The sequence below is a fragment of the Desmodus rotundus genome, unplaced genomic scaffold (assembly GCF_022682495.2).
Source record: "Desmodus rotundus isolate HL8 unplaced genomic scaffold, HLdesRot8A.1 manual_scaffold_317, whole genome shotgun sequence".
In the NCBI taxonomy this organism is placed as follows: domain Eukaryota; kingdom Metazoa; phylum Chordata; class Mammalia; order Chiroptera; family Phyllostomidae; genus Desmodus; species Desmodus rotundus.
In genome coordinates, this window is record NW_026527387.1 from 27,392 (window position 1) to 53,665 (window position 26,274).

The 26,274-nt window shown below is 57.4% G+C and overlaps 4 protein-coding genes across 9 annotated transcripts; 3 read left to right on the forward strand and 1 right to left on the reverse strand.

Annotated features, from left to right (window-relative positions):
- Positions 1 to 191: 191 nt before the first annotated feature.
- Positions 192 to 8,297, reverse strand: BAD (BCL2 associated agonist of cell death). 4 transcript variants are annotated; one of them, XM_045183252.3, is made up of 4 exons: positions 8,165 to 8,297; positions 7,440 to 7,634; positions 1,352 to 1,545; positions 192 to 683 (listed from the first exon to the last, which is right to left on the reverse strand). In XM_045183252.3, the coding sequence occupies exons 2-4, from the start codon at positions 7,624 to 7,626 to the stop codon at positions 558 to 560; spliced, it is 507 nt and encodes a 168-aa protein (XP_045039187.1). In that variant the 5' UTR covers positions 7,627 to 7,634; positions 8,165 to 8,297; the 3' UTR covers positions 192 to 557. The 4 variants fall into 4 exon arrangements, with proteins under 4 accessions (XP_045039187.1, XP_024430131.1, XP_045039185.1 ...); XM_024574363.4 differs by lacking the exon at positions 8,165 to 8,297 and adding an exon at positions 7,915 to 8,024; XM_045183250.3 differs by lacking the exon at positions 8,165 to 8,297 and adding an exon at positions 7,868 to 7,965.
- A 56-nt stretch (positions 8,298 to 8,353) lies between these two features.
- Positions 8,354 to 12,730, forward strand: GPR137 (G protein-coupled receptor 137). Of its 3 annotated transcripts, none has more exons than XM_045183249.3 (8): positions 8,354 to 8,646; positions 9,779 to 10,177; positions 10,268 to 10,317; positions 11,041 to 11,266; positions 11,384 to 11,533; positions 11,644 to 11,772; positions 11,886 to 12,004; positions 12,277 to 12,730. In XM_045183249.3, exons 2-8 carry the CDS (start codon positions 9,821 to 9,823, stop codon positions 12,434 to 12,436), a joined length of 1,191 nt encoding a protein of 396 aa, XP_045039184.2. In that variant the 5' UTR covers positions 8,354 to 8,646; positions 9,779 to 9,820; the 3' UTR covers positions 12,437 to 12,730. The 3 variants fall into 3 exon arrangements, with proteins under 3 accessions (XP_045039184.2, XP_053773791.1, XP_045039183.2); XM_053917816.1 differs by lacking the exon at positions 8,354 to 8,646 and adding an exon at positions 8,729 to 9,024; XM_045183248.3 differs by lacking the exon at positions 8,354 to 8,646 and adding an exon at positions 9,041 to 9,654.
- Positions 12,731 to 15,718: 2,988 nt separating this feature from the next.
- KCNK4 (potassium two pore domain channel subfamily K member 4) lies at positions 15,719 to 21,787 on the forward strand. The gene is made up of 6 exons (XM_024574575.3): positions 15,719 to 16,005; positions 18,911 to 19,034; positions 19,163 to 19,323; positions 19,492 to 19,678; positions 20,145 to 20,284; positions 20,957 to 21,787. The coding sequence occupies exons 1-6, from the start codon at positions 15,817 to 15,819 to the stop codon at positions 21,341 to 21,343; spliced, it is 1,188 nt and encodes a 395-aa protein (XP_024430343.2). The 5' UTR covers positions 15,719 to 15,816; the 3' UTR covers positions 21,344 to 21,787.
- A 264-nt stretch (positions 21,788 to 22,051) lies between these two features.
- On the forward strand, positions 22,052 to 25,560 carry CATSPERZ (catsper channel auxiliary subunit zeta). Its single transcript, XM_053917819.1, has 5 exons — positions 22,052 to 22,072; positions 23,171 to 23,486; positions 24,340 to 24,419; positions 24,626 to 24,692; positions 25,436 to 25,560. The coding sequence occupies exons 1-5, from the start codon at positions 22,052 to 22,054 to the stop codon at positions 25,543 to 25,545; spliced, it is 594 nt and encodes a 197-aa protein (XP_053773794.1). The 3' UTR covers positions 25,546 to 25,560.
- The last annotated feature ends 714 nt before the right edge of the window (positions 25,561 to 26,274 follow it).

Sequence of the window (26,274 nt, forward strand, 5' to 3'; positions counted from 1 at the left end):
GAGATAAGGGCCCTGGAGGTCCCTGGGGCTCAACTGCGCTCTGCTTCCCCGAAGCCAAGAAGTCCTGGCTCTGTTCGCCCCGTCGATCCTTTCCTGGTCTGGGTTCCAGGATGTCACTCAGAAAGAGCCTGTCTCCTAAACTGTCAGTGCTAGCGCTGCCCGCTAGCCCTCAGCGACTGACAGAATCGGCGGCAAGATGAGCACTTTATTAGCATAGTTCGTGGCGAGCGTCGGCTCACAGTTGTCACCGCGGAGGAAAGGGTTCTTTTGAAGTTAGTTATCCCGACCCGCAACTTGGCGCAGGCGCCTGGAGCAACCCACTTTCAGCAGCTGAGGGCGGAAAAACTTCCAAACTTCCAACGGGACCAAACCCTTGAAGACTCCCCGCAAACTCCGGAAGGGAATCGGGCTCTGGGTCAGAACGCCTCCTTCGGAAAGGGGGAGACCCGATTCTCTTTTTGCATAGGCTGGGCCTGCGGGAACGACTTCCGCCCGCACACAAGATGGCAGCCGGGGGCGGTGCGCGCAGGGGGAGCCTCGGAGTGTGCGAAGGCCTGTCATTGAGAGGGGGCGGGGCCTCCTCTCCCCAAGTTCCGATCCCACCAGGACTGGAAGATGCGAGTCCAGCTGGAGTTTTGCCGCATCTGCGTCGCTGTGCCAGCGCTCTTCGGGCGAGGAAGTCCCTTCGGGGTGGGAGGAAGAAAGGGTTCAATGAATTAGCAGCCCGAGTCAAAGCCCACCACTTCCGGAATCCCTTCCCTAAGTGAGAACTCGGGGAAGATAAAGACCACAGCTCCCAGCATGGCCTTTATCAAGAGGGTCTCTAGGACACTTTCCTGAGCAAGAGAGGTCGCTTGTTTGGGCCCTGAGGAATGGGACGAGTTAGACCCCAGAACGCTCTGTGCTGGGAACTGGGAGAGAGGACGCGTAGGAAGACCCTGTATGTTAGCGCCAGAGCCGGAGACTACCTGAAGATGGGATCACAATTCAAGAATTAAAGAAGTGGCTCCGAAGTCTAAGGCAAAAAAGCCGGATACCCGGAAGAGGCCGGCTAGGAACACAGAAGCCTGCACGCCTTGAGTTCCACGGGTTTGGCGGCCCCAAATCTTGGCCTTCTGGAGCGGGTCTGGACTACAGATCCCGGCATGCTTTAGGATTCAGGAAGCGACCAGTAGAGTCCCGGGTGTTAGGACTACAGATTCCGTCATGCCCTGGGACTCCGAAAGGGACCAGTCCTGAGACTGCAGGTCCCGGCGTGCTCTGGGACTCGGCGGACCAGCCAGGTGGGAGGTGACCTGAAGTACAGGTCCCAGCCTGCTCGGGCACGCCCCTTCGTCCCGACGGCGCTCACCTTGAAGGAACCCTCAAACTCATCGCTCATCCTCCGGAGCTCACGGCCATAGCGCTGTGCAGCCCAGAGGTTGGGAGGTGCCGAACGCGAGCGGCCGCGGAAAGGGCTAGGTTCCTCCTCCTCGGTCTCATCATTCTCCTCGGTCCCCTCGGGGTACGAGCTGTGGCGACTCCGGGGCTCCACAGACCCAGCGCCTACAGAGAGGGTCGACAGTGCGGGGACGACGTGAATGTCAACTCCTCTGCGCCCCCAGCATTAGCTCCACTGGCCTGCTGATGTATTTGTGTGTACATCAGAGTGTACCTTTCAGAGGGCCAGTTCCCTCGTCTGTAATGGAGGGAAGCTCCTGGGGCTTTTTGTGAAGATTCGAATGAACTTCTCATGAATCCCACGAATCTTAACTGAGCCCCAATAATGAGCTAGAGCCTTAGTATGTGAAAGGACCTTCCCCTGTGCCTGGCACAAAATAAGGGCATAATAAGTAGTAAGTTATATTTATTAGTGCAAGGCCATGGGGTTGTTAGCTCTCAAATCATCTCCATTCTCTAGCAGCGGAGACCAGTTCCCTGGATGAGATGTCCCGCCCCAGCCAGGCAGGGCTGAACTCCAGCTCTGCAAGCCAACTGCTGGTGCTCACTTGTTTCACTGTTGCCTACAGGAGGCCCCGGACAGCCAGAACCTGCGGGCAGTATTTTGCACCTCCCACAGCACGTGCTTGGAAGTGCCCTGATGTTTTTTAGGTAATATGGGGCACTTACTGTGTACTAGGCCTGCGGCACTCTCATTATGCTCCTAACCATTCTGGGAAGTGAGTACTAACTTTGCCCACAGACTAACACCTGTACTACAGATGAGAAGACAGAGGCTTACGGAGGTTAAGATTCACCCGCCGTCACACAACTGTGACGCTCTGAGGCTCTAAGTTTCTAGACTTTCATTGGAATCCAAAGTCCAATGATTATTCTTTGAGCTTCACCGCTTCCCTTGTCCAAACACCCTTCTGCTCTCTGAGCCTGTGTCTTTGCCTCCACGCGGAGATAAATCTATCCCTTCCTGTATCAAGGTCACATAACATAGAACGTGCAAGTGCTTCGTGAGCTGAAAGTGCACGATGGGTCATTATTCAATGTGGCACCTCTACTGTGTTGGGAGTTTGTATGGTTTGTGTACTGTGAGCCAGCCCTCACTCCTGCCAACCGCACCCCCACACCCAGGCCAACCCTGAGAACCACTCCCAGGAACAAAAACTCAGAGCTATGTAACCGAGTGGAAAACGGGCCTGGAACAGGTGCCGAGAACATGCCCAGTGTCCATGGCAGGGCCTCTCTGTCAGGGAAGCTTTTAGAAGGAAGCAAGATTGAGGCCAGGTCTTGAAGCCAGGGGATAACAGTGTCTTGTTCTCCCTCCAGAAGACCTTCAACAGAGCCCCGTGGTTCAGCTCGAGGGGATGTAGGGCCTCCAAGGATCCCAGCTCCTGATACCTGGCTGAGAAAGCCAAGAAGCAGCGAGAGACCCTGGCTTGTATGGCTCAGTGGATTGATTGCATGCCGGCCTGTGAACCTAAGTGTCGCTGGTTCGATTCCCAGTCAGGGCACAAGCCTAGGTTGCAGGCCAGATTCCTGGTGAGGGGCTCACGAGAAGCAACCACACATGGATGTTTCTCTCCCTCTCTTCCTCTCTCTCTAAGTATAAATAAATAAAATCTTAAAAAAAGAAGAAGCAGAGAGAGGACTGGATCCAGAAAGGCTTAGGACAAGTGTTCAGAGCGCCTGCCTGTTTTGAGCTTCACCAAAGCCCTTTGAGGATAGTAGTGGCAGCAGGGAACACACAGCTAAATCAAGAGTGGGGATTGGAAATAGGGACCAGAGGAGCTGGGAATAGAAAGACCCCTGACAGGATCAGGCCCATCTGCAGAGCACTTTCCAGTTCTGTAGGATGTGGGCAGTGAGGTGGGGGTCTGCTGCCAGGTGGGTCCCACCTCCACCACATTCCTGCTTTAACGTCCTACAACCTCCGACCTTTCCCGGTGAAGTGGCCGCCAAGTTCTCCCTGCTTTGCAGATGAGGAAATGGAAACACCTAGTCGTTAAGAACTTCCCTGAAGTCACACGGTTGGCCACTGAAGGGCTCAGGAAACATCACCTATTATTCTCCTTTACTAGCTCTAAGAACCCAAACAACCACCACACTTGACAGCGGCCAGGCCCGAGAGTAGGAAGGTGAGTGGTTTGCAGATGGGCACTTGGTCCGGGCACAGCTGCCTCACCCAGGAATCACAAGCAGAACAGTAGATGTGTCAACGTATTAGTGCTTCACGGGCATTCATTCATTACGGCCTCATCACGCCCTAGGAGAGAGGTTACTCACTGTCTGCATTTGGCAGAGGAGAAAACTAAGGCACAGAGGTGACTTGCCCGCGGTCACTGAGCCAGTAGGCAGCAGAGCAGAAATCCAAACCTAATGAATCTGGCTTCAGGGCCTGTCTCCTTAATTCTCATGCTGCAGGGAATGCGCTCTGGGTTTTCTGCTGGTGCCAACTCTACCTGGAGCCTAGCCTAGGGGGTGGGGGATTTTTATCAAAGCAATGCATTTAGCAATGTCAAGCCAGCCATTGTCAAAATGACGCACATTTGTGTCACTTGGATTTTTAAAAAGTGTCATATTCACTGGAAAAAACCTGGGGGATTTTTGTGATCTTCCATCTGAATCATCCCACCCTCAATCAGCTCTCACCCCTATATGCCCCTAGGTAGGGCAGAGGTGGCCTCTCCCCACTATGGAAGGTAAGGAAGAGGGAGGGGGTGTGGCTCCTCTCTGGGTGGGAACACAGGTGGGTGCCTAGGCCGGCCCACTCACACCACCCTCCCAGAGTAAGCCTGGGTCTGGGGTGGGGCAATGGGAGGGGCCTGTGGCTGGAGATAGCCCGCACCCCAACAAAGCTTTTAGCTCTTTACCCCTGTTGGGCTTGCAGGTAAATGGGTGGGACCGAACTCTACCCCAGTCAGGCCCTGTGAGCATCCCTGCAGACTTGCTTAAACAGTGTTGTGCCAGGCAGTGGGAGGCAGTCACGCTCTGCCTCCACGCAGGGCTGGGGTTGGATCCTGCTCTTCCATAAGCAGGTACCCTCACACCGCCTGCACTCTGCACGCAGTCCCTGTTGCTTCCAGTACCTGCAAGCCCTAGCCCCGACTCCCTGTGTCCCGATCTTGCTCAGTGCTGACAAAATCAGAAAGCCAGGGCTGGCAAGTGTCTTCTGTAAGGGTCAGGGAGTGAGTATTTGGGGCAGGGCAGACCACAGTCTGTGTCACACCTACTCAGTGCTGTGGAAACAGCTGGAAAGAGCCACACGCACTATGTAAACAACTGCATTGCTGTATTCCACTAAGATTTTATTTAGGGACGCGGAAAGTGGAATTTCATATTATTTTCACATACTATGAAATGCTCCTGGATTGTTGTCAGCTCTTTCAAAATGCAAAAACCATTTTTAGCTCATGGTCTGTACAAAAAGAGGGATTTCACCTGTAGCTATGGTCTGCCAATCCCTGCTCTAAACCCAGCTGTGCCTGTCCTCTGCCTGAAGCCCCCCGTGGCTCCCTATTGTTTATGAGATAAAGTCCAGACTCCCTGGCGTGACCTTCAAGCCCTTCCACCCTGGTTCTAACCTAGGTTTTACTTGCCTGCCATCAGGGGTATTGGCTATTCCTGTCTTCCTCTCGGCTGAATGAACGGCAACCCCCGGGTCTGCTCAGCGATGGGGGCAGACTTGCAGTGACGATACCAACAGCAACCGCGACAGAGTAAGAGCAGCATGCACTCCTCTGCCAGGCACTGTTTCAAAGCACGTTTTCTACATTAACTCATCAGATCCTCACTACAACCCTAAGAGGTGGAACTGGTTCTATTCCCGTTTAACAGAGGAGACCGAGGCAGAGAGTTAACTAACCTGCTCAAGCTCAACCTAACTAAGGGTGAAGCCGTGTTTCAAACCTGCAGTCTGGCCCTGCTGCCTCGTGCGGGGCTCTTTCTCCCACTGAGTGTCCTTCCTCCCCTCTCCACCATCCATACCCCCAGCTCCCCACACACCTGCCCCTCCCCGGCACTGGGCTATATACTGACCTGTCACAATATAGAAGGTGGCTGCAGTTGCTGCCCTGGGGACACAGTCCAGCAAGGCCCAGGAGACAGGGAGGATGAAGAGTGAAGGGGCCCTGCCCATCTAGAGGGAGGCAGTGGCTTTAGCAGGTTATTGGCACTTGGGGATCTTTTATGGAAAAATCACTTGCTTTTTTAGACATTGAAAAGTAGGTCAAAAGTTTAAGAAATCCTGTAGAGTCTTCTCTAGTGGTTTCTATTTTCTCCCTGGCAGCCCTCCTCATGGCTGGGTCTGGCAACCCCTTGGCTCCTTATTGCTACTTCAGACCATTCTCGTGCCCTCCTCCTTACATCTAGTTTCTCAGGTTGTGCCAGCCCTCCCCTCCGTGGCTCAGGCATCCCCAGCCCCAAGCCACACCCCTCATTTACCCAGGAAGGCTACTCCAGCTCCCTGCCACTCTCTCCTTGGCCACTCCAGTCTTCTTCCATAAAAGAGAAGCGGGCCTTCCCGCCTCCTGGCATTCCTTTCCTTGACTTCCTTCTCCAGCCCTCCCCTCACTCTTATTCCCAGGGGCAGAGCCTGGACCTGATCACTATCAGTAAGTCCATCCCAAGCCGCCCACAGGCTCACCGCCCCTCCTGCAGAGTGATGCTGGGAGACCAAATCAGATCACTGGGCTCTATGCAAAGCCCTCCCGAGTTTTCACTCAAAGGAAAAACCAAAGCCTCATGCAGCCTTCAAGGCCCCGCCCAGCTGCCCCTCCCCCTCCTTCACTGACGTCTCTTCAACTCCCCTCCCCTTACACTGATCCCTCAGGCCACACTGGCCTCAGGGCCTTTGCATTCTCACCCACCCCTTCAAGATCTCTCCACAGAGAGGGAGTGGCTCCTGCCTCCTCCCTTCCACTCTGTTCTACTGGTGCTTCTCAGTGGCGGCCCCCGGCCCCCAGCACTCCTGACCTGGAGAAAGTAAAGACTTTCTTACACTGCTGCCCAGCCTGTGTCATCCTCTAGCTCACTGTATCATTTACTTGTTTGTTTATGGCTCGCGTCCCCCACTGACTAGAATACGGGCACCCCAAGGGCAGGGGCTTTTATCTCCTCTGTTCACTGGTGTGTCCCTGGCAGCTGGGACAGCTCCAAGCACAGATTAAGCACCTGATATAGAGGAGGAACAGCCAGGTGGGAGGGGAAAACTGCTGTGAGCAGAAATACAGAAAAGTGCAAAGATCTGGAAGTTAGAGAACGTCTGTGGAGTTCAGCTTGACAGCGTGTGTGAATGGGGAAGGGACAAGGCCTCAGTTGGCCTTCTTGCTCCTGAAAATGGGGAGAGGGTCATTTAGGTTTCTGCAGGCAAGGGACATGGTTTGTGTTCTCAGATGATCCCTGTGGTTTTTTGAAGTGCCAGGCCCTGGGAGGTGGAAACTGAGAAATGGCCACTGCCCTCCGGTGCCCATCCTTCCATGCAGTACGCTTCCCCACCCCCACACAGACCAGCTGCCTGGGAGGGCCGTCTGCCTCTTGGGGTCACCTGCCCCCGGCAGCTGGCAAGGATAGTCCGGTGTGGATGTGAGCCACGGGGTGGGCAAGCACAGACTTGGGGGCTGGAAGCCTGGGGCACGCACTGTGGAGACTTAAGCCCTTTACCCAAAGGAACTGGCAAATAAGTATGACCTTAGGCAAGTCACTTCCCCTTTCTGGCGCACTGGTTGACTCCCAGTGATTTTTGTTGTGGTCCTACACTGACAGCTACATTATTCGGGCATTTCCTAAGCACCAACACTATAATTAAGTGCTTCCTGTATATTCTGCTAATTATCCTAACAGGCCTACATGGTGGTGATTAATTGTTTTACAGAAGAGGAAAGCTGAGGCCCAAGTAAGCTGGGACTTATTCAAAGCCACCCAGTGAGTGTGGATGAGGCTGAGGTGTGGGGTGTTCCTGGGTTGGGGGCAAAGTGGACAGGCAGGAGGTTGGGGGTGGTGGTGCCTACCTCCATGGTGGCTTCTGCTGGCTGTCTGGCCCTGCTGACGACCAGCTTCCCCCAGGAGGCCTGGGGCCGTACACGGGTGATTGCTGGAGCCTGGAGGCTGGTCCCCTGTGGGGCTGGGGCCCAGGCCCCTATCTGCAGGGCTGGAGTCTTCCTGCTCACTCTGCTCAAACTCTGGGATCTGGAACATGCTCTGGGCTGTAGGGACAAGATGGTAGGTAGTTAGAGCACAGCTGGGGCAAACGGTGGCTGGCGGTGGGTCGGGGAGCAGGCGCTCCAGGTTCCCTCTCCCACCTTAGGACCCCAGATCCGCCTCGCCTCCCAGGCCCCCGTCTGTCCTCTGAGTCTGGCCGAGCAAGGAGCTCAGCCTGTCCACCGGGGATCTAAATCTCCTTCCAGAGCCCTGGTGCTGTGGAGCCCCGGACCCCTACCCAAGCCCCGGCTCGACACGCCCGTAATGACGGCACGCAAGTCTCACCCCAAGCCCGATCTCGAGGCCCCTGACCCCGGCCTGCGCCTCCCTCTAGCACTGAGGGAGTCCGGCTCTAGCTGCCTGGGCAACGGGAACTGTCACCGGCTCAGCCCAATCAGCTACCGAGATGTCACCAGGAGGCGGAGCCACTGTCGGCCCAGGCCCCGCCCCCGCAGCCCAACATGCTCCCCGCCCACCGCCTTCCTCCTGGGTCCCTTCCTGGTCTCCCTATGCTCTTCTCCCAACTTCCTTGTACCTGGGGCGTGTGTGGGAGCAGAAGGATTCTTTGGGGTGCCCTGAGAATTTGGAACCTAGGGGCTAGCTTCTGTTGACAAGTCCTCCAGCCCCTCTGGGCCTTAGTTTCCACCCCTGTAAAATGGGGATAATGACACTTCCCTCAGGGACCAGTGAACTTTGTAAACCAAGTCGTGATTACTGTAGGTGGAAGCACGTAGCAAAGGCATAATTGAAGCTCAGCCCTAGGATGCATCGTTGTTGCTGTTGTTACTACTCCATCTGCACTGGGTGACCGGGTCCCTCCTCCTCCCCACTGTGGAAACCTCGCACCGCACGCATCACGGGCACCACTCCCTGCTCCATCTGGGGGGCCCTAGAGATAAGCGAGGGAGCCTCTTCCCTGGCAGGATGACTGTCGAAGCACAGGAGAAGAGATAGTGGTCCCTGTGAGGGTGGCCGTAGGACTCGCGGGGACTTCGCGCCTGGCAAGCGGCGGGCCAGGTAAGCAGGAACCGCTGTCGGCTAGGGCGGGGGACCGGCGGGCCTCCGAGGGCTGCGGGGCTTTGCGGGTTCTGGCCCAGAGGGCGGGACCCGGGGGCCATCTTGGCTGTGGGCGGAAGTTTTCTTCAGAGACAGGACGAGGGGAAGTCGTTGCCGCCCTCGGCCTAGTGGCGCGATCTTGGTTTGGATATGGAGTAGAGAAGCGTGGGAACTGGCGGCTCCGCAAACTAGCAACGGCGGGTGGCCACGGGCACAGCCCGCCCGGGCGCCGGCCGGATACCGTGCTGCCCCAGCACCTCAGTCGTCCGCCACTTCTCGTAACCCCCGGCGCCGGGCGGCGGCGTAGCTCATACCCATTCTCGAGCGACTACGCGGGGGGTGCGGCGCGGGGTTGCGGGGTTGGGGCGGGGGTGGTTAGACCCTACGCAGTTTGCGTAGCAAACGGCGCCCGCGCAGGCGCAAGAGGGGGCGGAGCCGCAGGAGCCGGGGAGCTGGAGCCCCGGAGCCCCGGGTCCCAGCGACCGGAGCCGGCTCCCCCAGAGGCGGACTGAGGGCCTGGCGTCAACCTCCTCCCGCCTCCCGCGGCTGGAGAGTGGTCGCAGTGGAGGGTGGGTTGGCAGCGTCCGGAATCCCGAGGACTGAAGGCAGAGGCCCCCCACCCCATCCGGATTATTGGAGGGGAGAGAGCCTCCAGTTTGAGGAGGGGGAGAGCCGGGTGTTGAGCGCCCCCAGCAGCTACCGCTGCCTAGAACCGACGGGCATCGGCCGGCTCTCCCCCTCCTGCCCGGACGACTGGAGCGACCAAGGCCAAGTACCCCTCTCCTCAGCCTCTGCAACTCCAAGCTCCTGGCTCTGGGACTGGCCCAGGGCGGCGACACTCCCCACCCCCCACGCCTTCCACCCTCAGCCCTGGAGAGGAGAGACTGTCCTTCCACGCTCCTGAGTGAAGGGCCCAGGCCCCAGGCTGCCAGTGCCCTGCTGCAAGGGCTGCTGCAAGAGCGAATGTCGGTCTGTTTCAGGGAAGGGCCTGGCCAGCCACTACTTCTTTCCTCCTGAGCTCCCCATCTCTGTCTCTGTATCCTGCAACTCCCACCTCTCCATATTTATTTTTATTTCCCTGGCCCCCTGCCAGCCCCTCCATCTCTGTATCAGGATTCAGGCCTCCATCCCTGACATGGAGAGTAACCTGTCTGGCCTGGTGCCTGCTGCTGGTCTGGTTCCTGCGCTGCCACCGGCTGTGACCCTGGGGCTGACTGCGGCCTACACCACTCTGTATGCCCTGCTCTTCTTCTCCGTCTATGCCCAGCTCTGGCTGGTGCTTCTGTACGGGCACAAGCGTCTCAGCTATCAGACGGTGTTCCTGGCACTCTGTCTGCTCTGGGCTGCCCTGCGTACCACCCTCTTCTCCTTCTACTTCCGAGATACACCCCGAGCCAACCGCCTGGGGCCCCTGCCCTTCTGGCTTCTCTACTGCTGCCCTGTCTGCCTGCAGTTCTTCACACTGACGCTCATGAACCTCTACTTTGCGCAGGTAACCGTGGTAACCGGGTGAGGGTGGGCGTGGGCTGTGGGGCCTCAAGCCTCAAGGGCGCAAAGGAATAATGAGCATCTCTGCTCCCAGGTGGTGTTCAAGGCCAAGGCGAAGCGTCGGCCAGAGATGAGCCGAGGCTTGTAAGTACTCAGGACACTGGTGGGCTCAGACCCTAGGCCAGGAGCAGCCTGGTGTCTATCCCTTCCCCCATGGCAGGGCTAAGGTAGGGACAGGGACAGCTCAGGCAGTGTTTGTGAAAGAGCTTGGAAAAGTGAAGCACCTGGTGCAGAGGGCTCAGCAGGGGACTTGCGTATGTGAAGGGCAACAATAAGAGAAGCCGTCAGGGGAGAAGGTACCCGGATCATCTGTGACAGAGGAAGAGCTGGAGGCTCCAGCCCTCTGAAGCTCCAACACCAAACCACTTCTGGGTGACCTTGGGTGGAGATACTTCTGTCATCTTGTACAACATTTTACAGTTTGTTAAGAGCTTTTACAAACATCTTTAGTTTTTACAACTTACATGTGAGGCTGTTACTATCTCCACTTGAGAGATGAAGAAACTGAGGCCCAGAAGGGTAAAGCACCATGTTCAAGGTCATAGATGTGACTGGAGCCACACAGATGTGGCCGGAGGCCGAGCCAGGGCTTAAGCCCAGATTTCTGACACCCAAGCCAGGGCTCCTTCCACTGTACCACACCTGACAGTCACCTTCTGACCTCCTTGGGCCTCAGTTCCCCACTTGCAAAACTGGAGGGGCAGGGTTCAGACCGGATGGCCTGAGGTTCTGATGGACAATGGGGGAGGCTGGGCAGTGGGTGAGCACCAAGGGCAGTCGTGGGGCTGACTGTGCCGTGGGCTGCAGGCTGGCTGTCCGAGGGGCCTTCGTGGGTGCCTCGCTGCTCTTTCTGCTGGTGAATGTGCTGTGTGCTGTGCTGTCCCGCCGGCGCCGGGCGCAGCCCTGGGCCCTCCTGCTGGTGCGTGTCCTGGTGAGCGACTCCCTGTTCGTTATCTGCGCGCTCTCTCTTGCTGCCTGCCTCTGCCTTGTTGCCCGGCGGGCGCCCTCCACCAGCATCTACCTGGAGGCCAAGGTAGGGTCACATGCCTGGTGCCTGGTGGCCTTTGGGGTCTTTGGGCATTGGTCTTCAGGGCAGAGGGGAAGCTGGAGCCTCCCCTCCCTGAGGGTCCCCTGTTGTCATCTGTGCCAGGGGACCAGTGTGTGCCAGGCAGCTGCAATGGGTGGTGCCATGGTCCTGCTGTATGCCAGTCGAGCCTGCTACAACCTGGCAGCCCTGGCCTTGGCTCCCCAGAGCCGGCTGGATGCCTTTGATTACGACTGGTACAACGTCTCCGACCAGGTGGGCCTTCAGCATGCCTGCTGCCTCCTTAGTAGCCATGGCTCCTGGGCCCTTGCCAGGTGCGCCACTGGCACAATTGCCGAGTGGCATGAGCCCCTGCTTTCCCACAGGCGGACCTGGTGAATGACCTGGGGAACAAAGGCTACCTGGTGTTTGGCCTCATACTCTTTGTGTGGGAGCTGCTGCCCACCACCCTGCTGGTGGGCTTCTTCCGGGTGCACCGGCCTCCACAGGACCTGGTGAGGGCCGGCGTAGGGGGGTGGCACTGGGACAGCCTGGGCTGGAGCCTGGGGTGGTTGCGAGAGGCCAGTGTGGGGCAGGAGAGAACATCAATGGCGGCTTTCTCCCCCAGAGCACCAGCCGCATCCTCAATGGGCAGGTCTTTGGCTCCCGTTCCTATTTCTTTGACCGGGCCGGGCACTGCGAGGAGGAGAGCTGCTCCTGGGAGCATGGCCAGGGCGAGAGCACCAGGTAGGGCCCCTGAACTGCCGCTTGCTCCATGGAGCTGGTGACCTAAAGCTGGGTCTTGTCATGCAGCCCCTGCCCCTGCCCTGGCCTTGGATTCCATCTGCACTGGGTGGGGCCCCCCCTGCTGTCCCCCTCTTGCCCCAAGGATGCACTTTGCTACCATCCGCAGCGCTCAAGCCCTGGGTCCTGGGATGTCTGGGTCAGCGGGCTCTGCCATCAGCCTCTCTCCCTCTCTGGTCACTGCCTTTGTTCTGACCCCGTTTCTCTGTCTGCAGCATGTCAGGCAGCCTAGGCTCTGGCAGCTGGTATGGCACCATCGGGCGGGAGCCAGGCTGGTACGGGGGCAGCCAGACGCGGACCACTCCTCTGCTCTTCTCCCAGGTGCTGGGACCAGGCGGCCACCACCACAGTCTCTATTCCACCCCACAGACGTGATCCCCTCCTCCTGTATCCCAGAACACCCAGACCCCAATCCCTCCCACCCCAGGCCCCTGTGCCAAGTTCCTCTGCTGCTTCTTGCCCAGGATCCCAGGGGCTGTGGCCACCTCCTCCCTGGCCGGCTCCTTGCTACTTCCACTGTAGTGAGTTTGGGCCATCCCCCAGGTTGGGGGCATGGCCCTGGCTGCCAGATGCGCACAGCAGCCTGGCATGACTTGCCGCCTCCGCTTCTACGCTGGAGCCAGCTACCTCTCCTGTGTCTGCCACTCAATAAACAGTGTCCGTGCCCCACGGCCGACCACCGTCTGGCAGTTGTCTGTGCTTCTTGAACCGTTGTCTGTTTGGCTGAAAGCTGATCAGACACCAGCCTTTGATGGGGGCTCCTTTCCTCCCCGAGGCTGGTGGGTAGGGAGAGGGAGGAGCCTGCAGTCTGGAGGGAAGACAGACCAGAAGGGCCCTGCTCCTGCTCCAGTCCCCTCCCTACTTGAATAATTTGTACTCTTTCCTCAAGACCTGCTTTCAACATCACTTCTTTTAGCTGCCTCCGCTCTCTGGGTCAGGGAACTGTGTCCCCTCCTGGGTCTCGTGGCTCGGTGGTTATGTGGCTGTTGTGCCTCTCATTCCGCAGTGGGTAGGGGTTTCTGCAGACCCTGCTTCCCTGCCGTCACACCCAACCTGGCCTTGAGGTCCAGGGTGGGCTAGTCTGGGGCCTGTGGAGGAGGGGTTGGCCCATGACCGAGCAGCCCCCTTCTCCCTACCAGGTGTGGGTTTGGCCAGAAGGGTGGGCTGCCCCCACAATCTGCCTCGTGGTCCCAGGGCCCCCTTCTCTGGCTACCCCTAGTAGCACAGTCCCCGCTCTCTGCAGCCATGGCCCCAGCAGATCTGCCCCACGGCTGGGAGTTATTTGTCACAGGGTCTGTCTCATGTACACGGACCTGACTGTCTCGTCTCCTCGGAGGCCCTGGGGCCTAGCACTGAGCCTGTCTCTAAACCCTTCACTTGGGACTGTCCTGGACAGCAGGACCTCAGGGCCTCTGTGGAGGGCACACTTTTTGTTGAACGGAAAGTTGTTAACATTGGCAAGGCACGTTATTGTGTGTGCTAGGCTTACAAATACTGACCTCTTCAGTGCTCAGAATGGCACCCCCAGGTGGGAGTCACCATCCGTTTTCTGTCAGTGGGCACCTGCAGGCTCCAGAGTTTGGTCACCAGTGGAGGCCCGCTACTGGTGGGGGCTGGTCGGCCTTAGAGCCCACCGTTCCCACCACCCACCCTAAGGACTGAGGATCCCAGGCAAGAGCCAGGGTCTTTGGAGAGATGGGCATGGTAAAGTGGGCAAGAGCAGAGAGGAGCAGAGTTCCAGGACCTTCCAGGGCCCTGGCAGTTTGAGCAGCTGGGTAGGGAGTGCCGGCACCGGATCCATGCTGGGTGAACAGGAGTGAGGACCAAGGGATGGTGATACAGGAGCAAGGGCGGGAGGTGCCCCAGCATGACTTCCCAGAACTGGGCCCCGCCCCACCCCCTGGCTAGGTCCAGCTGGCCGGAGCGGGTCCCCCATCCTTTGTCTGGCAGGATCCCCTCCCTCCTGAGTGCTGAGCCCAAGGGCCAGGCTGTCCCCAGGGGCGGGGAGTTGCCCCTCCCATCCCATAGTGGGTCTGGGAGATTAGCGTGGCGCCAGTCCAGAGAGGTGAGCGGGATGATGTCCAGCCCCAGGCCGTGCCGCTGGCCACACTGTCTGGCCGGAGGGGCAGTAGCAGGATTCTGGTCTGACACTTGAGGCTGGACCCAGCGGCCGCCCCTCTCGGGCTCCTAGGCCACTAATCTCCCCGGACTGGCCGGAATTCGGACACAGGGCTGCCTCAGGTTAGGGGCTGTGGGGGGGCGGCATCTGCGAGGGTGTGGCCCAGAGGGAGGTGAGGAGCTGGAGGGGTTAACCACGGTAGGAGGGGGGCTTCTGGCGGTGGGAGGGGGGTCCCAGCCCCACCGGCTGCCCGCTCCGCCCCTACCGCCTCAGCCGCCTCCGTGGCCCAGCCGGCACCGGCGAGGCCGCGCCGGAGCCTGGCTTGCAGCCTCAACCGCAGCAGGGCCAACAGTGAGTGCGGGGAGGAGGGACGCGGGAGGGAGTGCGGACCGACTCCCAGGCGGGGCGTGCAGGGGGCGTCCAGGCTGAGCACCACCTCCCTCCCACGTGCGGCGCCTCCGGGAATCGTGCAGTCGCGCGAGCCCTGCCGCCCGTCACGCTCCGAGGCGTCGGAGTGAAGACGAGGGAGGCGGTGGGAGCGAGTGGCGGGTGTGTGGTGTGTCTGGGCGGCGGGCGCTGCGCCGTGGCCCCTTGGCCTGAGTGTGCGTGCATGAAGGTGGGCACACGTCAGCGTGGCCCTCCAGGGTGCCGAGGCCTGGCCCTGGGGTCTGGTGGTGCCCGCGAGTCGGGAAAAGCGCAGGTGGGGCGTGTGATTGCAGCCAGAGCTGCTGGCGGTGGAGCTGCAGGGTGGAGCAGGGGTGCGCGAGGCTTTGTGCAGCGTCTGTGCGTGGGCGCGCTGTCCCCGCTGTCCCCGGGGCTGACAGCTGCCCCGGGGGATGCAGCACTGGTCCGGTGTGTTGCCCCCGCCCCGCTCCTTCCCGGAATCCGGCACTCCCCATCTCCCACCCCGGTCCCTCCCTGCCTCGCCTCTGCGCAGGGACCGGATCCATCCGTGGGTTCCTCGAAAGCGCAGCGGGGCTCTGGGGGACCTTGGAGGCTCCCCGCCCGGCCCATCGCGGCTAGCAGCGTTGCCTGGAGAGGCAGGAGGAGAGGGAGGAATCAGGAAGATGCTGCGGCAGCAGCGGCGGATGAACCGGGCCAGCCATCCCCGTCTCCGCCCTGTGCGTCCGGCCTTCCATCCCGCTGTTCCTTCCAGCACCTCCTCATTCCCTCAGCCTCCTCCTGGGAGGCTGGCTTCCCACGCCCCCGCCGGCTGGCAGGCGTTTCCTCCTCGCTCTGCCTCTCCGTCAGCAGGCTCAGTCTCTCCCTCTTCCACTCTCCTTCCTTTCCCTTCCCGGTGCCCTCTTCTCTTCTCACACCCTGGAGCCCCCCGGACAGGGGCTGAGGGCCGGGCAGTGGAGGTAAGGGGGAGGACAGAGGAGGGAGGAGGACTGGGTGTTTCCTGGTACCAAGTGTTCAGACAGAGGGATGTGAGGAGAGGACATGTGTGGGCAGTAGGGCAGGGGGCTCCAAGAACCCTTTGGTGGGTAGGGGTTGGAGGAGGGAGTAGGGGTGTCAGGCCAGGCTATTGATCTAGGCATCCCTGGTTCTGCCCGCAGTGACCACAGCCCTCCAGGAGCCTCCTGCCCAGCCTCCCCAAGAGGGAAGTGGACTTGGCCGGGCCCCTGGGCGCGCCATGCGCAGCACCACACTACTGGCACTGCTGGCGCTGGTCCTGCTCTATTTGGTGTCCGGTGCCCTGGTGTTCCAGGCCCTGGAGCAGCCGCACGAGCAGCAGGCCCAGAGGGAGCTGGGGGAGGTCCGAGAGAAGTTCCTGAGGGCCCATCCATGTGTGAGCGACCAGGACCTAGGGCTCTTCATCCAGGTGTGTGGGTGGGTGAGAGCCCCTTCGGCAGTCACCTGTGACCACCTGGCACTAGCTGCATGCCAGTGGGGCCGTGTGCTGGGGTGCTGCTTCCAGACTGGCACCCCTGAAGGCTGGGTGCAGCTGGGGGTGCAGGGCAGAGGCTGGGATCAGGTCTCTGTGTTTTCAATATGGCATCCACGGGGACACTGGTTTTCCGTGCTGTGCCTAGCACTGCACTGTGCTCCTTGGGGGTCTCCTTCAGTGTGGAGGGTGGAAGGAAGGAAGGAAGGGAGGGAGGAAGGAAGGAATGAATAAATGGCCGTAGCACATGAGATGTTCAATTTTCACAGGTCTAACTCACTGGTTTAGGGGTTACCAGGTAAAATCCATGACACCCAGCTAAATGTCAGTTTCAGTTAAACAATGAATAGTTTTTAAATATAACTATGTCCCATGCAATATTTTTATTTGTTAAATCTGGCAACCCTACTTTGGTTCCCTGTACTTTCTTGGAGTCACTGATGCCTCAGAGGTCCCAGGAACACTACGAACACCCCTTCAAGCCAGAAGGGTGCACACAAAAACATGTGCAGATGATTTTGGAGGGTCCCAGGACCTCCTAAGCCTGTCTGTGCCACCGTGGATGCGAGGTCAAGCACCCCTTTGCCCCAAGACATATGCTTATGATGCAGAGGCTAGAGGGAGGGCAAGTCAGGGACAGGGTCAGCTTTGGTCCATGAGTAAAGAAAGTGCTGGGCTTGTCTCCTGGGATACCGTCAAGCCACAATTCTGTGGCTCGGTCTCATTTCTGAATCACTATCATATTAAAAACCTAAGATTTAACTTTAATAAGTGAGTGTTTTTTACTTGAGTAAAGGGTACCCCACTTCCCTGCCTGTTCTTTTGGAGAGAGGAGCCAGCAGCATGGAGGCCTCTGTGTTCCAGCTGATTCCCAGTATGGCAGGACCCAGGGCAGAGATGAGGATGGGGTGGGGCCAGGACACAAAGCAGCCTGACATTGTTCCAGACACTTCTAGAATACTGGGGGAGGCCCAGAGAGGCCTGGGCAGGGCAGTGTCTAGCCAGACCACAGGGCAGAGGGAGGAAGGGAATCTGACCTACTTTATCTTCACAAAGGAGTACTTTTTTTCCCCGGATGAAAGAGAAGAAGAAAAGGAAGGGCAGAAAGTAGAGGGGGGGGGGCAACAACTGCTCTATTTTTCTTCCACAATTAGTCATACAGCAATTATGCACCTACTGTGTACTAGGTGCTGTGCTATACACCAGTGTGTGAGCAGGGAAATTGACATTGGGGTGGGACAGATTCAGGCTGTGCCCTAGAGGAGGTCACATATGGGCTAGAGGACAGATCACTAGAATTCAGTGGAAAAGGAGCTTTCCTTACTTCCTCCTTTGTTAACCGCTTGTTGTATGCTGGGCCCTGGGCTAGGTGCTGGGGGCAAGGATGGAAATGCCAGAGGCCTTTGGGAAGGGCTGGTAATTGATGAGGAGGTGAGATGGGTAGAATTTGGAGATGTGGGATTGGGTTGCAAGGGACTACAGGCAGAGTAACCGCCCGGGCAAAGGAATGCAAGCTGGAAATTCGGAGTGTTCTGCAGAACTCAGATTTAGCAGATGCCTAGTCATTTGAAACAAAAATTAGAACACACAGGATGACAAAGAATTTTTCCTCTTAAGTAGTGAATTTACTGGAGAAGTGTTGCAAAATAAAAAAAATTAAGCCACTTTCAGTCATACATTTCACTTCTTGGCTTTATTTAAAAAGTATTATTACAGGAAATGAGATCCTCTTAGAAATCTGGGGCTACAGTCACCTTAACATGGGTTCCCAAACAGGAGATTCAGGAAAGAAGACTGCAGAAAGGGAGGTTGGGACCAGACTGAAAAGGGGCTTAAACCCTGGGCTGGGGATTTGGGACTCCATTCTGCAGACAGTGGGGAGCTATGAAGGGTTGGGGACCGTTGCTTTAGGACAATTAATTTGGAAAGGGTCTTGCTCTTGAGGACTGCAGAAGAGACAGATGGGGTTTCTGATCTCCCCCCCACTCCCTGCCTTTGTGTCTTGGCTCTGTGCTCCTTGGGGCAGGGCCTGATGGCACCCCTTCCTCAGGTGCTATGACCTCTACCACTTAGGGGAGGCTCTCTCAAAGCACAGATCCCGCCCTGAGGGACCTGCAGGCTGGCAGGAGGGGCAGACACGTGGCCATCCCATTAATTTAGTCATATTCACTGAGCGCCTGCTGTGTAGCACAGAACTTCAGCAGGGTGGGCAGCGGTTTGTGTGTTCATGGATCTCCCAAAATTGGACAAAAAATGTGATGATATATGAACCCTCCTGGAGGGAGGGTCCTTAACTTTCGTCACATTCTTTAAGGCAAGGGACTCAAATTCAGCTTCCATAGGGGCAACAGGAGTGGGGGGCCGGGGGTCTGTGGAAAGCTGGAAATCACCAGGCATGGTTACCACATGGGGTCACAGTGCTTACTTTGCTGAGTGCTTTAACCCTTCACAGCAACTCTGTATGGGAGGTAATCTTATTGTCTCCACCTGGTAGATGCGGAAACAGAGGAAAGAGAGTTAACCTGCCCAAGTTCACACATCACTAAGATTTGAAACCAGACAGTCTGGTCCCAGAGTCTGTGTTCCTGACTGCTGTGAAATTGGAAATCTGTTGTGTGAAATTAGGGGGCAGATTAATGTTTATAAAATAACGGGAAGGTCAAACAAATTTGAGTCACCCAATTTGCAATGCCTGCGCAAAGGGACTGCCATCAGGAAGACCAGCTGGAAGGGGAGAGCTGAGAGGGGTAGGAAGGGAACACTGTGGACACCGGAGGGCCAGGGGGTTGGCCAGGACCGGAGGGAAGGACTAAGCTTCCTCTTTCTGCGCCTTGTCCTGCAGGAAGTGTCTGATGCCCTGGGAGGGGGTGCGAACCCTGACACCAACTCAGCCAATCACAGCAACTACTCAGCCTGGGACCTGGGCAGTGCCTTCTTTTTTTCAGGCACCATCATCACCACCATCGGTGGGGGCGGGGACAGGGCACATGGAGGGGGGAAAGGGGTGGCTGGGTTTTCTCAAGGGGGAAGTTGCAGGGGGAGGTAGGGGGATGCCAGGTAACCCCTAGACCTCCTGCATGGCCCCTCTGCCCAGGCTACGGCAACGCGGCCCTGCGAACAGATGCTGGGCGCCTCTTCTGCATCTTTTATGCCCTGGTGGGGATCCCGCTGTTTGGGATGCTGCTGGCAGGGGTTGGGGACCGGCTGGGCTCCTCCCTGCGCCGCGGCATCGGTCACATAGAAGCCATCTTCCTGGTGAGCTGCTCCAAGCCCTTGTGCTGGGCTCAGGATACCTTTCCTACGTCCCCTCCCAGCATGTGAGCTCGGGGCCTGAGATGGCCCTGAGATGGCGGGAGCCTCCCCTCTCGCTCCCAGAGGAGGGGGTGTGGGGTGTGAGAATGGATGTTTGGCGACTCCTTGCAGAAGTGGCACGTGCCCAAGGAGCTGGTGCGAATTCTGTCAGCGGTGCTCTTCCTGCTGATTGGCTGCCTGCTCTTTGTCCTCACCCCCACATTCGTGTTCTGCTATATGGAGGGCTGGAGCAAGCTGGAGGCCATCTACTTCGTCGTCGTGACGCTCACCACGGTGGGGTTCGGGGATTATGTGGCCGGTGAGGCCACCTTTCTTGTGCTTCACTTCCCTACCCACTTTATTCCTACCCGGAGGCTCTGCGCTTTTGCTTCTCCCTCCAAACGGCACCCGGTGTTTGTGCACTCCCACAGGATGGCTGCAACCCCTATATTCGCTCTCGGAAAGCACCCTAACATTTCGGCACCGATACAACATCTCATGCACACTTACATTCTTGCATGCCTACACCTCCATGCATGTTCACCCATATAATAAGGGGCACCCCACACACGTGAGCATTCCCACTCACATGCTCTTACCTTGCACACTTCAAATCATGCACGCTTATTTTTTGCATGCGTTAGCACACTCTGGCACATCCTCATTGTCTCGAGGACAGCGGATCCTTTCGATGAGCTGGGAAGAGGGGTGGTGAAAGGGTGACTTGCCGGCTCAAAACTTGCCCTACAATCATCATCTTTCTGCCCTCGCCGGTGGTATCCTAGGCGCCAGCCCCAGCCAGAACTCTGCAGTCTATCAGCCGCTGGTGTGGTTCTGGATTCTGTTCGGCCTGGCCTACTTCGCTTCAGTGCTCACCACCATAGGGAACTGGCTGCGAGCAGTGTCCCGGCGCACTAGGGCAGAGGTAGGCGCCCCCTGGTCGGCTCCGCGCCTGCGCCGTGGCGCTGACGCGCTGTACCCCAGCAGTTGCTTGGCCAGCCGACCTCCCTTCCAGAGTGTGGATTCCTCCAGGCTGGGACTGAGTGAACCCCATTATGCACAGGCCAGGGGCAAAGGGATAAACTCAGACAGGTTTGCAGGCGACTCCATTTCTGCTTTTACGGGTAGGGTTGCTAGATTTACCAAGTAAAAATGCAGGAAGCCCAGTTAAAAGTGAACTTCAGACAAATAACAATATTTTAGTATAAGTATATGCCACATATTGCACGGGACATAATTATACCAAAATTATTTTTGTTGTTTGTCTGAAATTCAAATTTAATTGGACGACCTATATTTTGTCACCACACTCTTCGCGCCCAGCCGGCGGAGGAGCGCAAAGGGCTCTGGGGGCACAGGAGGCAGAGCTGAAATACAGCGAGTTTTCTAGAAAAGCTCCCAGAGAACAGGACGCTTCCGTGCGACGAAGGAGGGGAGATCGTGCGGCTAGGTGATGAGCCTTTCGCTCCTCCCGCGCGCTGAGGCAGGAGGACCAGGGGAAACGGGGGACAATGCCTGACTGGCGAAGGGCAGGCTCCCAGGGTTGCTGAGGCGGTCGGGGACCCCCGGTGGAGGACTGCTTTTCCTCCCCACGCAGATGGGCGGCTTCACGGCGCAGGCCGCCAGCTGGACCGGCACAGTGACAGCGCGGGTGACCCAGCGAGGCGGCCCCACCGCACCACTGCCGCCGGAGAAGGAGCAGCCACTTTTGCCTCCACCGCCGTGCCCAGCGCAGCCAGCCGGCAGGCCCCCATCCCCTGCGCCCCCCGAGAAGGCCGAGCCGCCTTCCCCGCCCACGGCCTCCGCGCTGGATTACCCCAGCGAGAATCTGGCCTTCATCGACGAGTCCTCGGACACGCAGAGCGAGCGCGGCTGCGCGCTGCCCCTCCCGCCACGGGGTCGCCGCCGCCCCCACAACCCCGCCAGGAAGCCCCCGCGACCTCGGGGCCCCGGAAGCCCGCGGGACAAAAACGTGCCCGTGTAGGGGCAGGACCCACGGCCCAGACCTCTCAAAGGGCTTCGTTCTTGCTCTCTCCCCAGCATGCTTTGCTTGTTTGACCAAAGAACCCTTTTTTTTTTTCACCGGACTGGAGCCTGGGGAGCAGGCTAGGTTGCTTGCTTGCCACCCCGGCTCCTGGCCCTCTCCTCACTTCATCCATTTCCAGAACCCTTTTCTGTCTCGCTGTCCCGGCTGGGCCTGTCCTTCACAACACCTCACAACTGTGCCTCAAAGCCTGCGTCAATAAACGGAAAAGTCTGCACCGCTGCGGGCCTGAGCGCTCCGAGGACGCGAGTGGGGGTGGGGGGTGCTTGCTTCCGCCACCTCCAGGCAGGTCAGGCCTCCCGTGGCTCCCCCTGCACCCACCGCAGTTCGGTCGCAGTTCGGTCGAGGCCCGCCTTCTTGACTGTGATCCGCCAGCGTCTCTGCTTGGAGGCTACTGGGCAGGTCCTGCGGAGGAATCTGCCAGGATGGGCCGCTCGTCTCCCACCCAAGCAAAGCTATTAAGGGGGCGGGGGCGGGGGCGGGGGCGGGGGGGGAGGGGAGAAATAATGGTTTCAAGTGTAGAGGGCTGTAGCTTGAACTCATCCTGCACGAGACCCTCGTCACCCCCTTCCCCTCCCCCTTTCTGGAGCGCGACTCCCTCTTCCTTGCGGGAGGCCTGTGACCGGCTGGGTCCGTTGGGCTAGAACCATGGAGGAAAAGCCTTTCAAAGTAAGAACTCTTCCTGGGCCTCTCACTCTGCCAGGCCCCAGACTTGTTCAGCCCCTGCCTATCCTCATTCCACGCTCTCCGGGCAGCTTGCTCCCCAACAGTCCGCACGTCCCTGCCCCAGCCTGCTCTTCCTTCCCTCCCCCAACACCCCATCACCCTGGCCCTGGGATTCCCTTGGCTTTTTTTCTAGGACCTTTTTAAAATTTTAATTTATTGGGGTGATACTGGTTAATAAAATTATATGTTTTAGGTGTACAATTGTATAACATATCATCTGTATGTTATATTGTGTGTTCACCACCCCAAGTCAAGTCCCCTTCCATCACCATTTATCCCCCCTTTACTCTCTTCCACCTCCCCCCACCCCTCCTACCCCCTCCCCCCCTCCTACCCCTCCCCCCCCCCCCCCCCCCCCCCCCCCCCCGTCATCATCGGACTGTTTTCTGTGTCTATGAGGGTTTTTGTTCTTTTGTTTTGCTTAATCCCTTCACCTTTTCCACTCAGTCCAGCAACTTCCCTCCCGTCTGACAGCTGTCAGTCTGTTCTCTATGAGACTATTTCTATTTTTTGTTAGTTTATTTTGTTCATTAGATTCCATATATGAGTGAGATCATATGGTACTTGTCTTCCTCTGACTGGCTTATTTCACTTAGCATAACATTCTCTAGGTCCATCCATGCTGCTGCAGAGGGTAAGATTTCCTTCTTTTTTTATGGCCGAGTAGTATTCCATTGTATAAATGCAGCCCAGCTTTTTTATCCACTCACCTACTGATGGCACTCAGGCTGCTTCCAAATCTTGGCTATTGTCAATAATGCTGCAATGAACATAGAAGTGCAGATATTCTTTCAAACTAGTGTTTTGGTTTCTTCAGATATATTCCCAGAGGTGGAATCGATGGGTCACAAGGCAGATCCACTTTTAACTTTTTGCAGTAATTCCACACTGTTTTCCACAGTGACTGCACCCACGTGCGTTCCCACCAACAGTGGAGTTCCCTTTTCTCTGCATCCTTACCAGCACTTGTCACTGTTGACTTATTGGCGATGGCCATTCTGACAGGTGTGCTGGGCTTTCCTTGTTGTATGTGGCCCACAGGCATCAGTCAAGTCTTCAGGCCGCCATGACTCAGCCAGATCAAGCCTGAACAGCGACATCCGGAATCTGTGGACCGTGGCTGCGCTGTCGCAGTCCAGGCTGAACGTGCCCCTGATTAGTGCTTGTGAGGACTCTGAACCTGAGGGCAGCAGCATAGGCAGCAAGACCGACCAGTGGTACACCCAGAAGGAGACCCGCAAAGACTCTGAGGACATCTGGGAACAATGGGATGACAGAAAGGACAAGCCAGAGGAGTTGGGCCCCGACAGCTTCCAGGGAAGCGATTTAGAAGGAGACGATTCCAGAACCAAGACGGGTCAGTGTGGCTTCAACGGGCTGTGGGCGCCCACAGGGCAGGGGGCTGGCCAGGGCCCCAATTTCTGCTGGTGGAAAACGCGGGGAAGCGGTAGTATCCCGTTTCTAGGATTCCCTGGGTGAGGCCCCCGCGCTAATCTTTCACGCTTTAAATCCACCAGACGTTCTTGGAGCGCCCCCTACCGGGAGGCGTCGTACAAAGTTCTGCGGCCCGGGCTGCCAGGTCGGGGAGAGGCACGCAGGAAAATGCTCAAACGCAGCGCGGTTAGGACCGTGTTTTAATGGAATAACCAGGATAGTTGAGAGGAGGGAGTTAATTTCTTGTCGGTGGGTTTTCTTAGGTCGAGGAGGTGCCCGTCTGCCATTTATTCAGTCATTGGTGACATTTTTAAAGTACCTACTTCATGCTGGGCACTTTTTGGAACTTTCCCTTCTCTCCCTCCACACAGCCCTTCATCAGATAACGGGAACTGGTAACAGTATATTAACTGCTATTTATTGAGCACTTACTGTGTGCCAGGCATAGGGCTTCCCTTGCATGATCTCCTTTAAACTTCTCAAACTCCACAAAGGGTTATTCTTATTACCCCGTTTTACAGAACCTGAGGGTCAGAAAGTTTCAGTCACTGGCCCTAAGTCTCACACAGTGGGGCAGTCAGAACTGGAACCTAGATGGGTGAGCCAGTAAAGCCCAGGGTTGTAAATCACTGTCCCTTAATGCTTCTCACATTAAGGTGGTGCCTGGTGCTCTTCTCTGAAGGCCATTCTCCCTGTCAGATGCCACCCATCTTTGTCCCAGGAAAGACCCAGCAAGCAGTCTACAGATGACTCATCTCTCTTTTCTCTTCTCCCAGAAACATCTTCCTCAATGGCATCACCCCAAATCTCGAAGCACAGACCCCATCGAGCCTACTGGCTGGAGCAGCAGAACAGGGTTGGAGGCACCCGGGAAGACTGGGGATTTTAGTGGGGTGGGGAATGGGCAAGCTGGGGGTTCAGGGACCAAGGGGATGGGGGTGGTTTGTAGGGTGGAGGGACGAGTTGGTTGGGGGTCTTGGGCTGGAGGCAGCAGGTGGGGCATTTCAGCTGTGGGCAGAAGTGGGGGCCCTTGGACATCTGAGCCTCTTGCTGCCTCTTTAGCTGCCTCTGCCCCTGATGGAACTCATGGAGAGTGAAGCTCTGGAAATCCTCACCAAAGCCCTCCAGAGTGAGTCCCTCCCCCAACTCCCAAGAGACCTTGGGCGATTTTGCAGGACTTGAGCCTGTGGGAGTGGGTTTTCAGGATGTGTTTGCCTCGTCAGAGGTCCTTACCACTCACTAAAATTCCAGGAGCCCTACAGAAAGTAAAAAGTTGGGGGACAAGGGAGACCCATTGAGGTAAATGTGAGGGGTCTGGGCTGCAACGTAAGTGCAGCCCCTGCTCTAGCTGACAGGAGTTTTCTAAGGCTGTTTCTTCATTTGCCCAATGGGGGTGACGGTTTTTGTGCGGCCCTGGCCCCTTCCCTGGGTAATGTAAAGAGCCTTTGAAGAGTGGATTATCTGGGCAAAATTCCACTGGTTTGCCCTGCTTATGATATGAGGGGGCGGGGGCTGGCTAATGGCTAATGGTGAGTGGTCCAGGAAGTGTCCAAAACGCAGCCTGCCACCACTGCCTTAGATCAGGCCCTCATCCTCTTTAATCTTGCCCTTATTCATCCTCCGCCTCAATATCCCATCTTGCTTCGCATTCCCCCGACCCCCCCCCATCTGTTTGGAGCGCAGGTCGATGACTTGAAGCCGGCAGGGCCCAGCACTTTGGAGATACAAAGTTCCCCAAACTAACACAAACCCCAGTGCTCGCACATTCTGCCAACCCAAGTTACCCGTGGTTCCTCAAATCACACATCTGGCATCTACTGCTAGGGACACCGTGCCCCTGCTAACTGCGCTGAGTGTAGATCTATCCTCCAGGCTACCGGTCTGGGATCGGCAAGGATCACTTCTTAACCAAGCAGCTGCAGAGATACATCGACGGACTCAAGAGGCGACGGAGTAAGAGGCAACACGTCTCGGTGCACTGAGAGCACCCGCTCAGGCTCGAGTGACTGTCCAATTCCAGCCCCAGTCCCTGTCCTACCCCGAGACACAAGTCCGACCCTCTCCACGTGGAATTTGAACCCTAGAGAAATAAAAAGAGACTGTACAAGGTCCGTGAGCCTGTGTGTGGCGGCGTGCGTGAGGCGGACGCACACGGCCCCGCCTTTCCCCATGACCTTCACTCGGTCACCGCAGTGACCTTGAGCGTTCTTTGTTGGGGCCTTATCCGCGCCACCTTTCCGGGACTCGAAATCCAAGACCTCTTGCATGTATTAGGTCTGTTTCTCCCATTTCGGATACTGCAGCTTTGTAGGGATATTGGGTTTGCAGTCCAAGTGCTCCCAGGGTGTTATCTTGAGGGACAGAGAAAAAGGGAAAGTGGCAGAGATGAGACTCTAGCTAGCGCATTCTAGGCCCCGCCCCTTATGCATATGCAGATATAATAGCCATTCCGCTAGTTCGGCCCTCTTATTTACATGTGTCTGTAGTCTCCCGGGTCTGTAAACTGAGGCCACTGAGAGATTTCGCCCACTCCTCTGGCGCACAGCGCGCCCCGCCTCCTTCGTTACGTAAGAACGTTCTTGGTCCTACCCTTCCCGGAGCTTCTCCGCGTCTTCTCTGATCACGTCCACCCGGAGGCCGCGTACGCAAGTGAGCTGCTGTGGCTTGCGGCAACGGGGAGGGACCTTCGTGAAAGCCCGCCCACTCGCTTC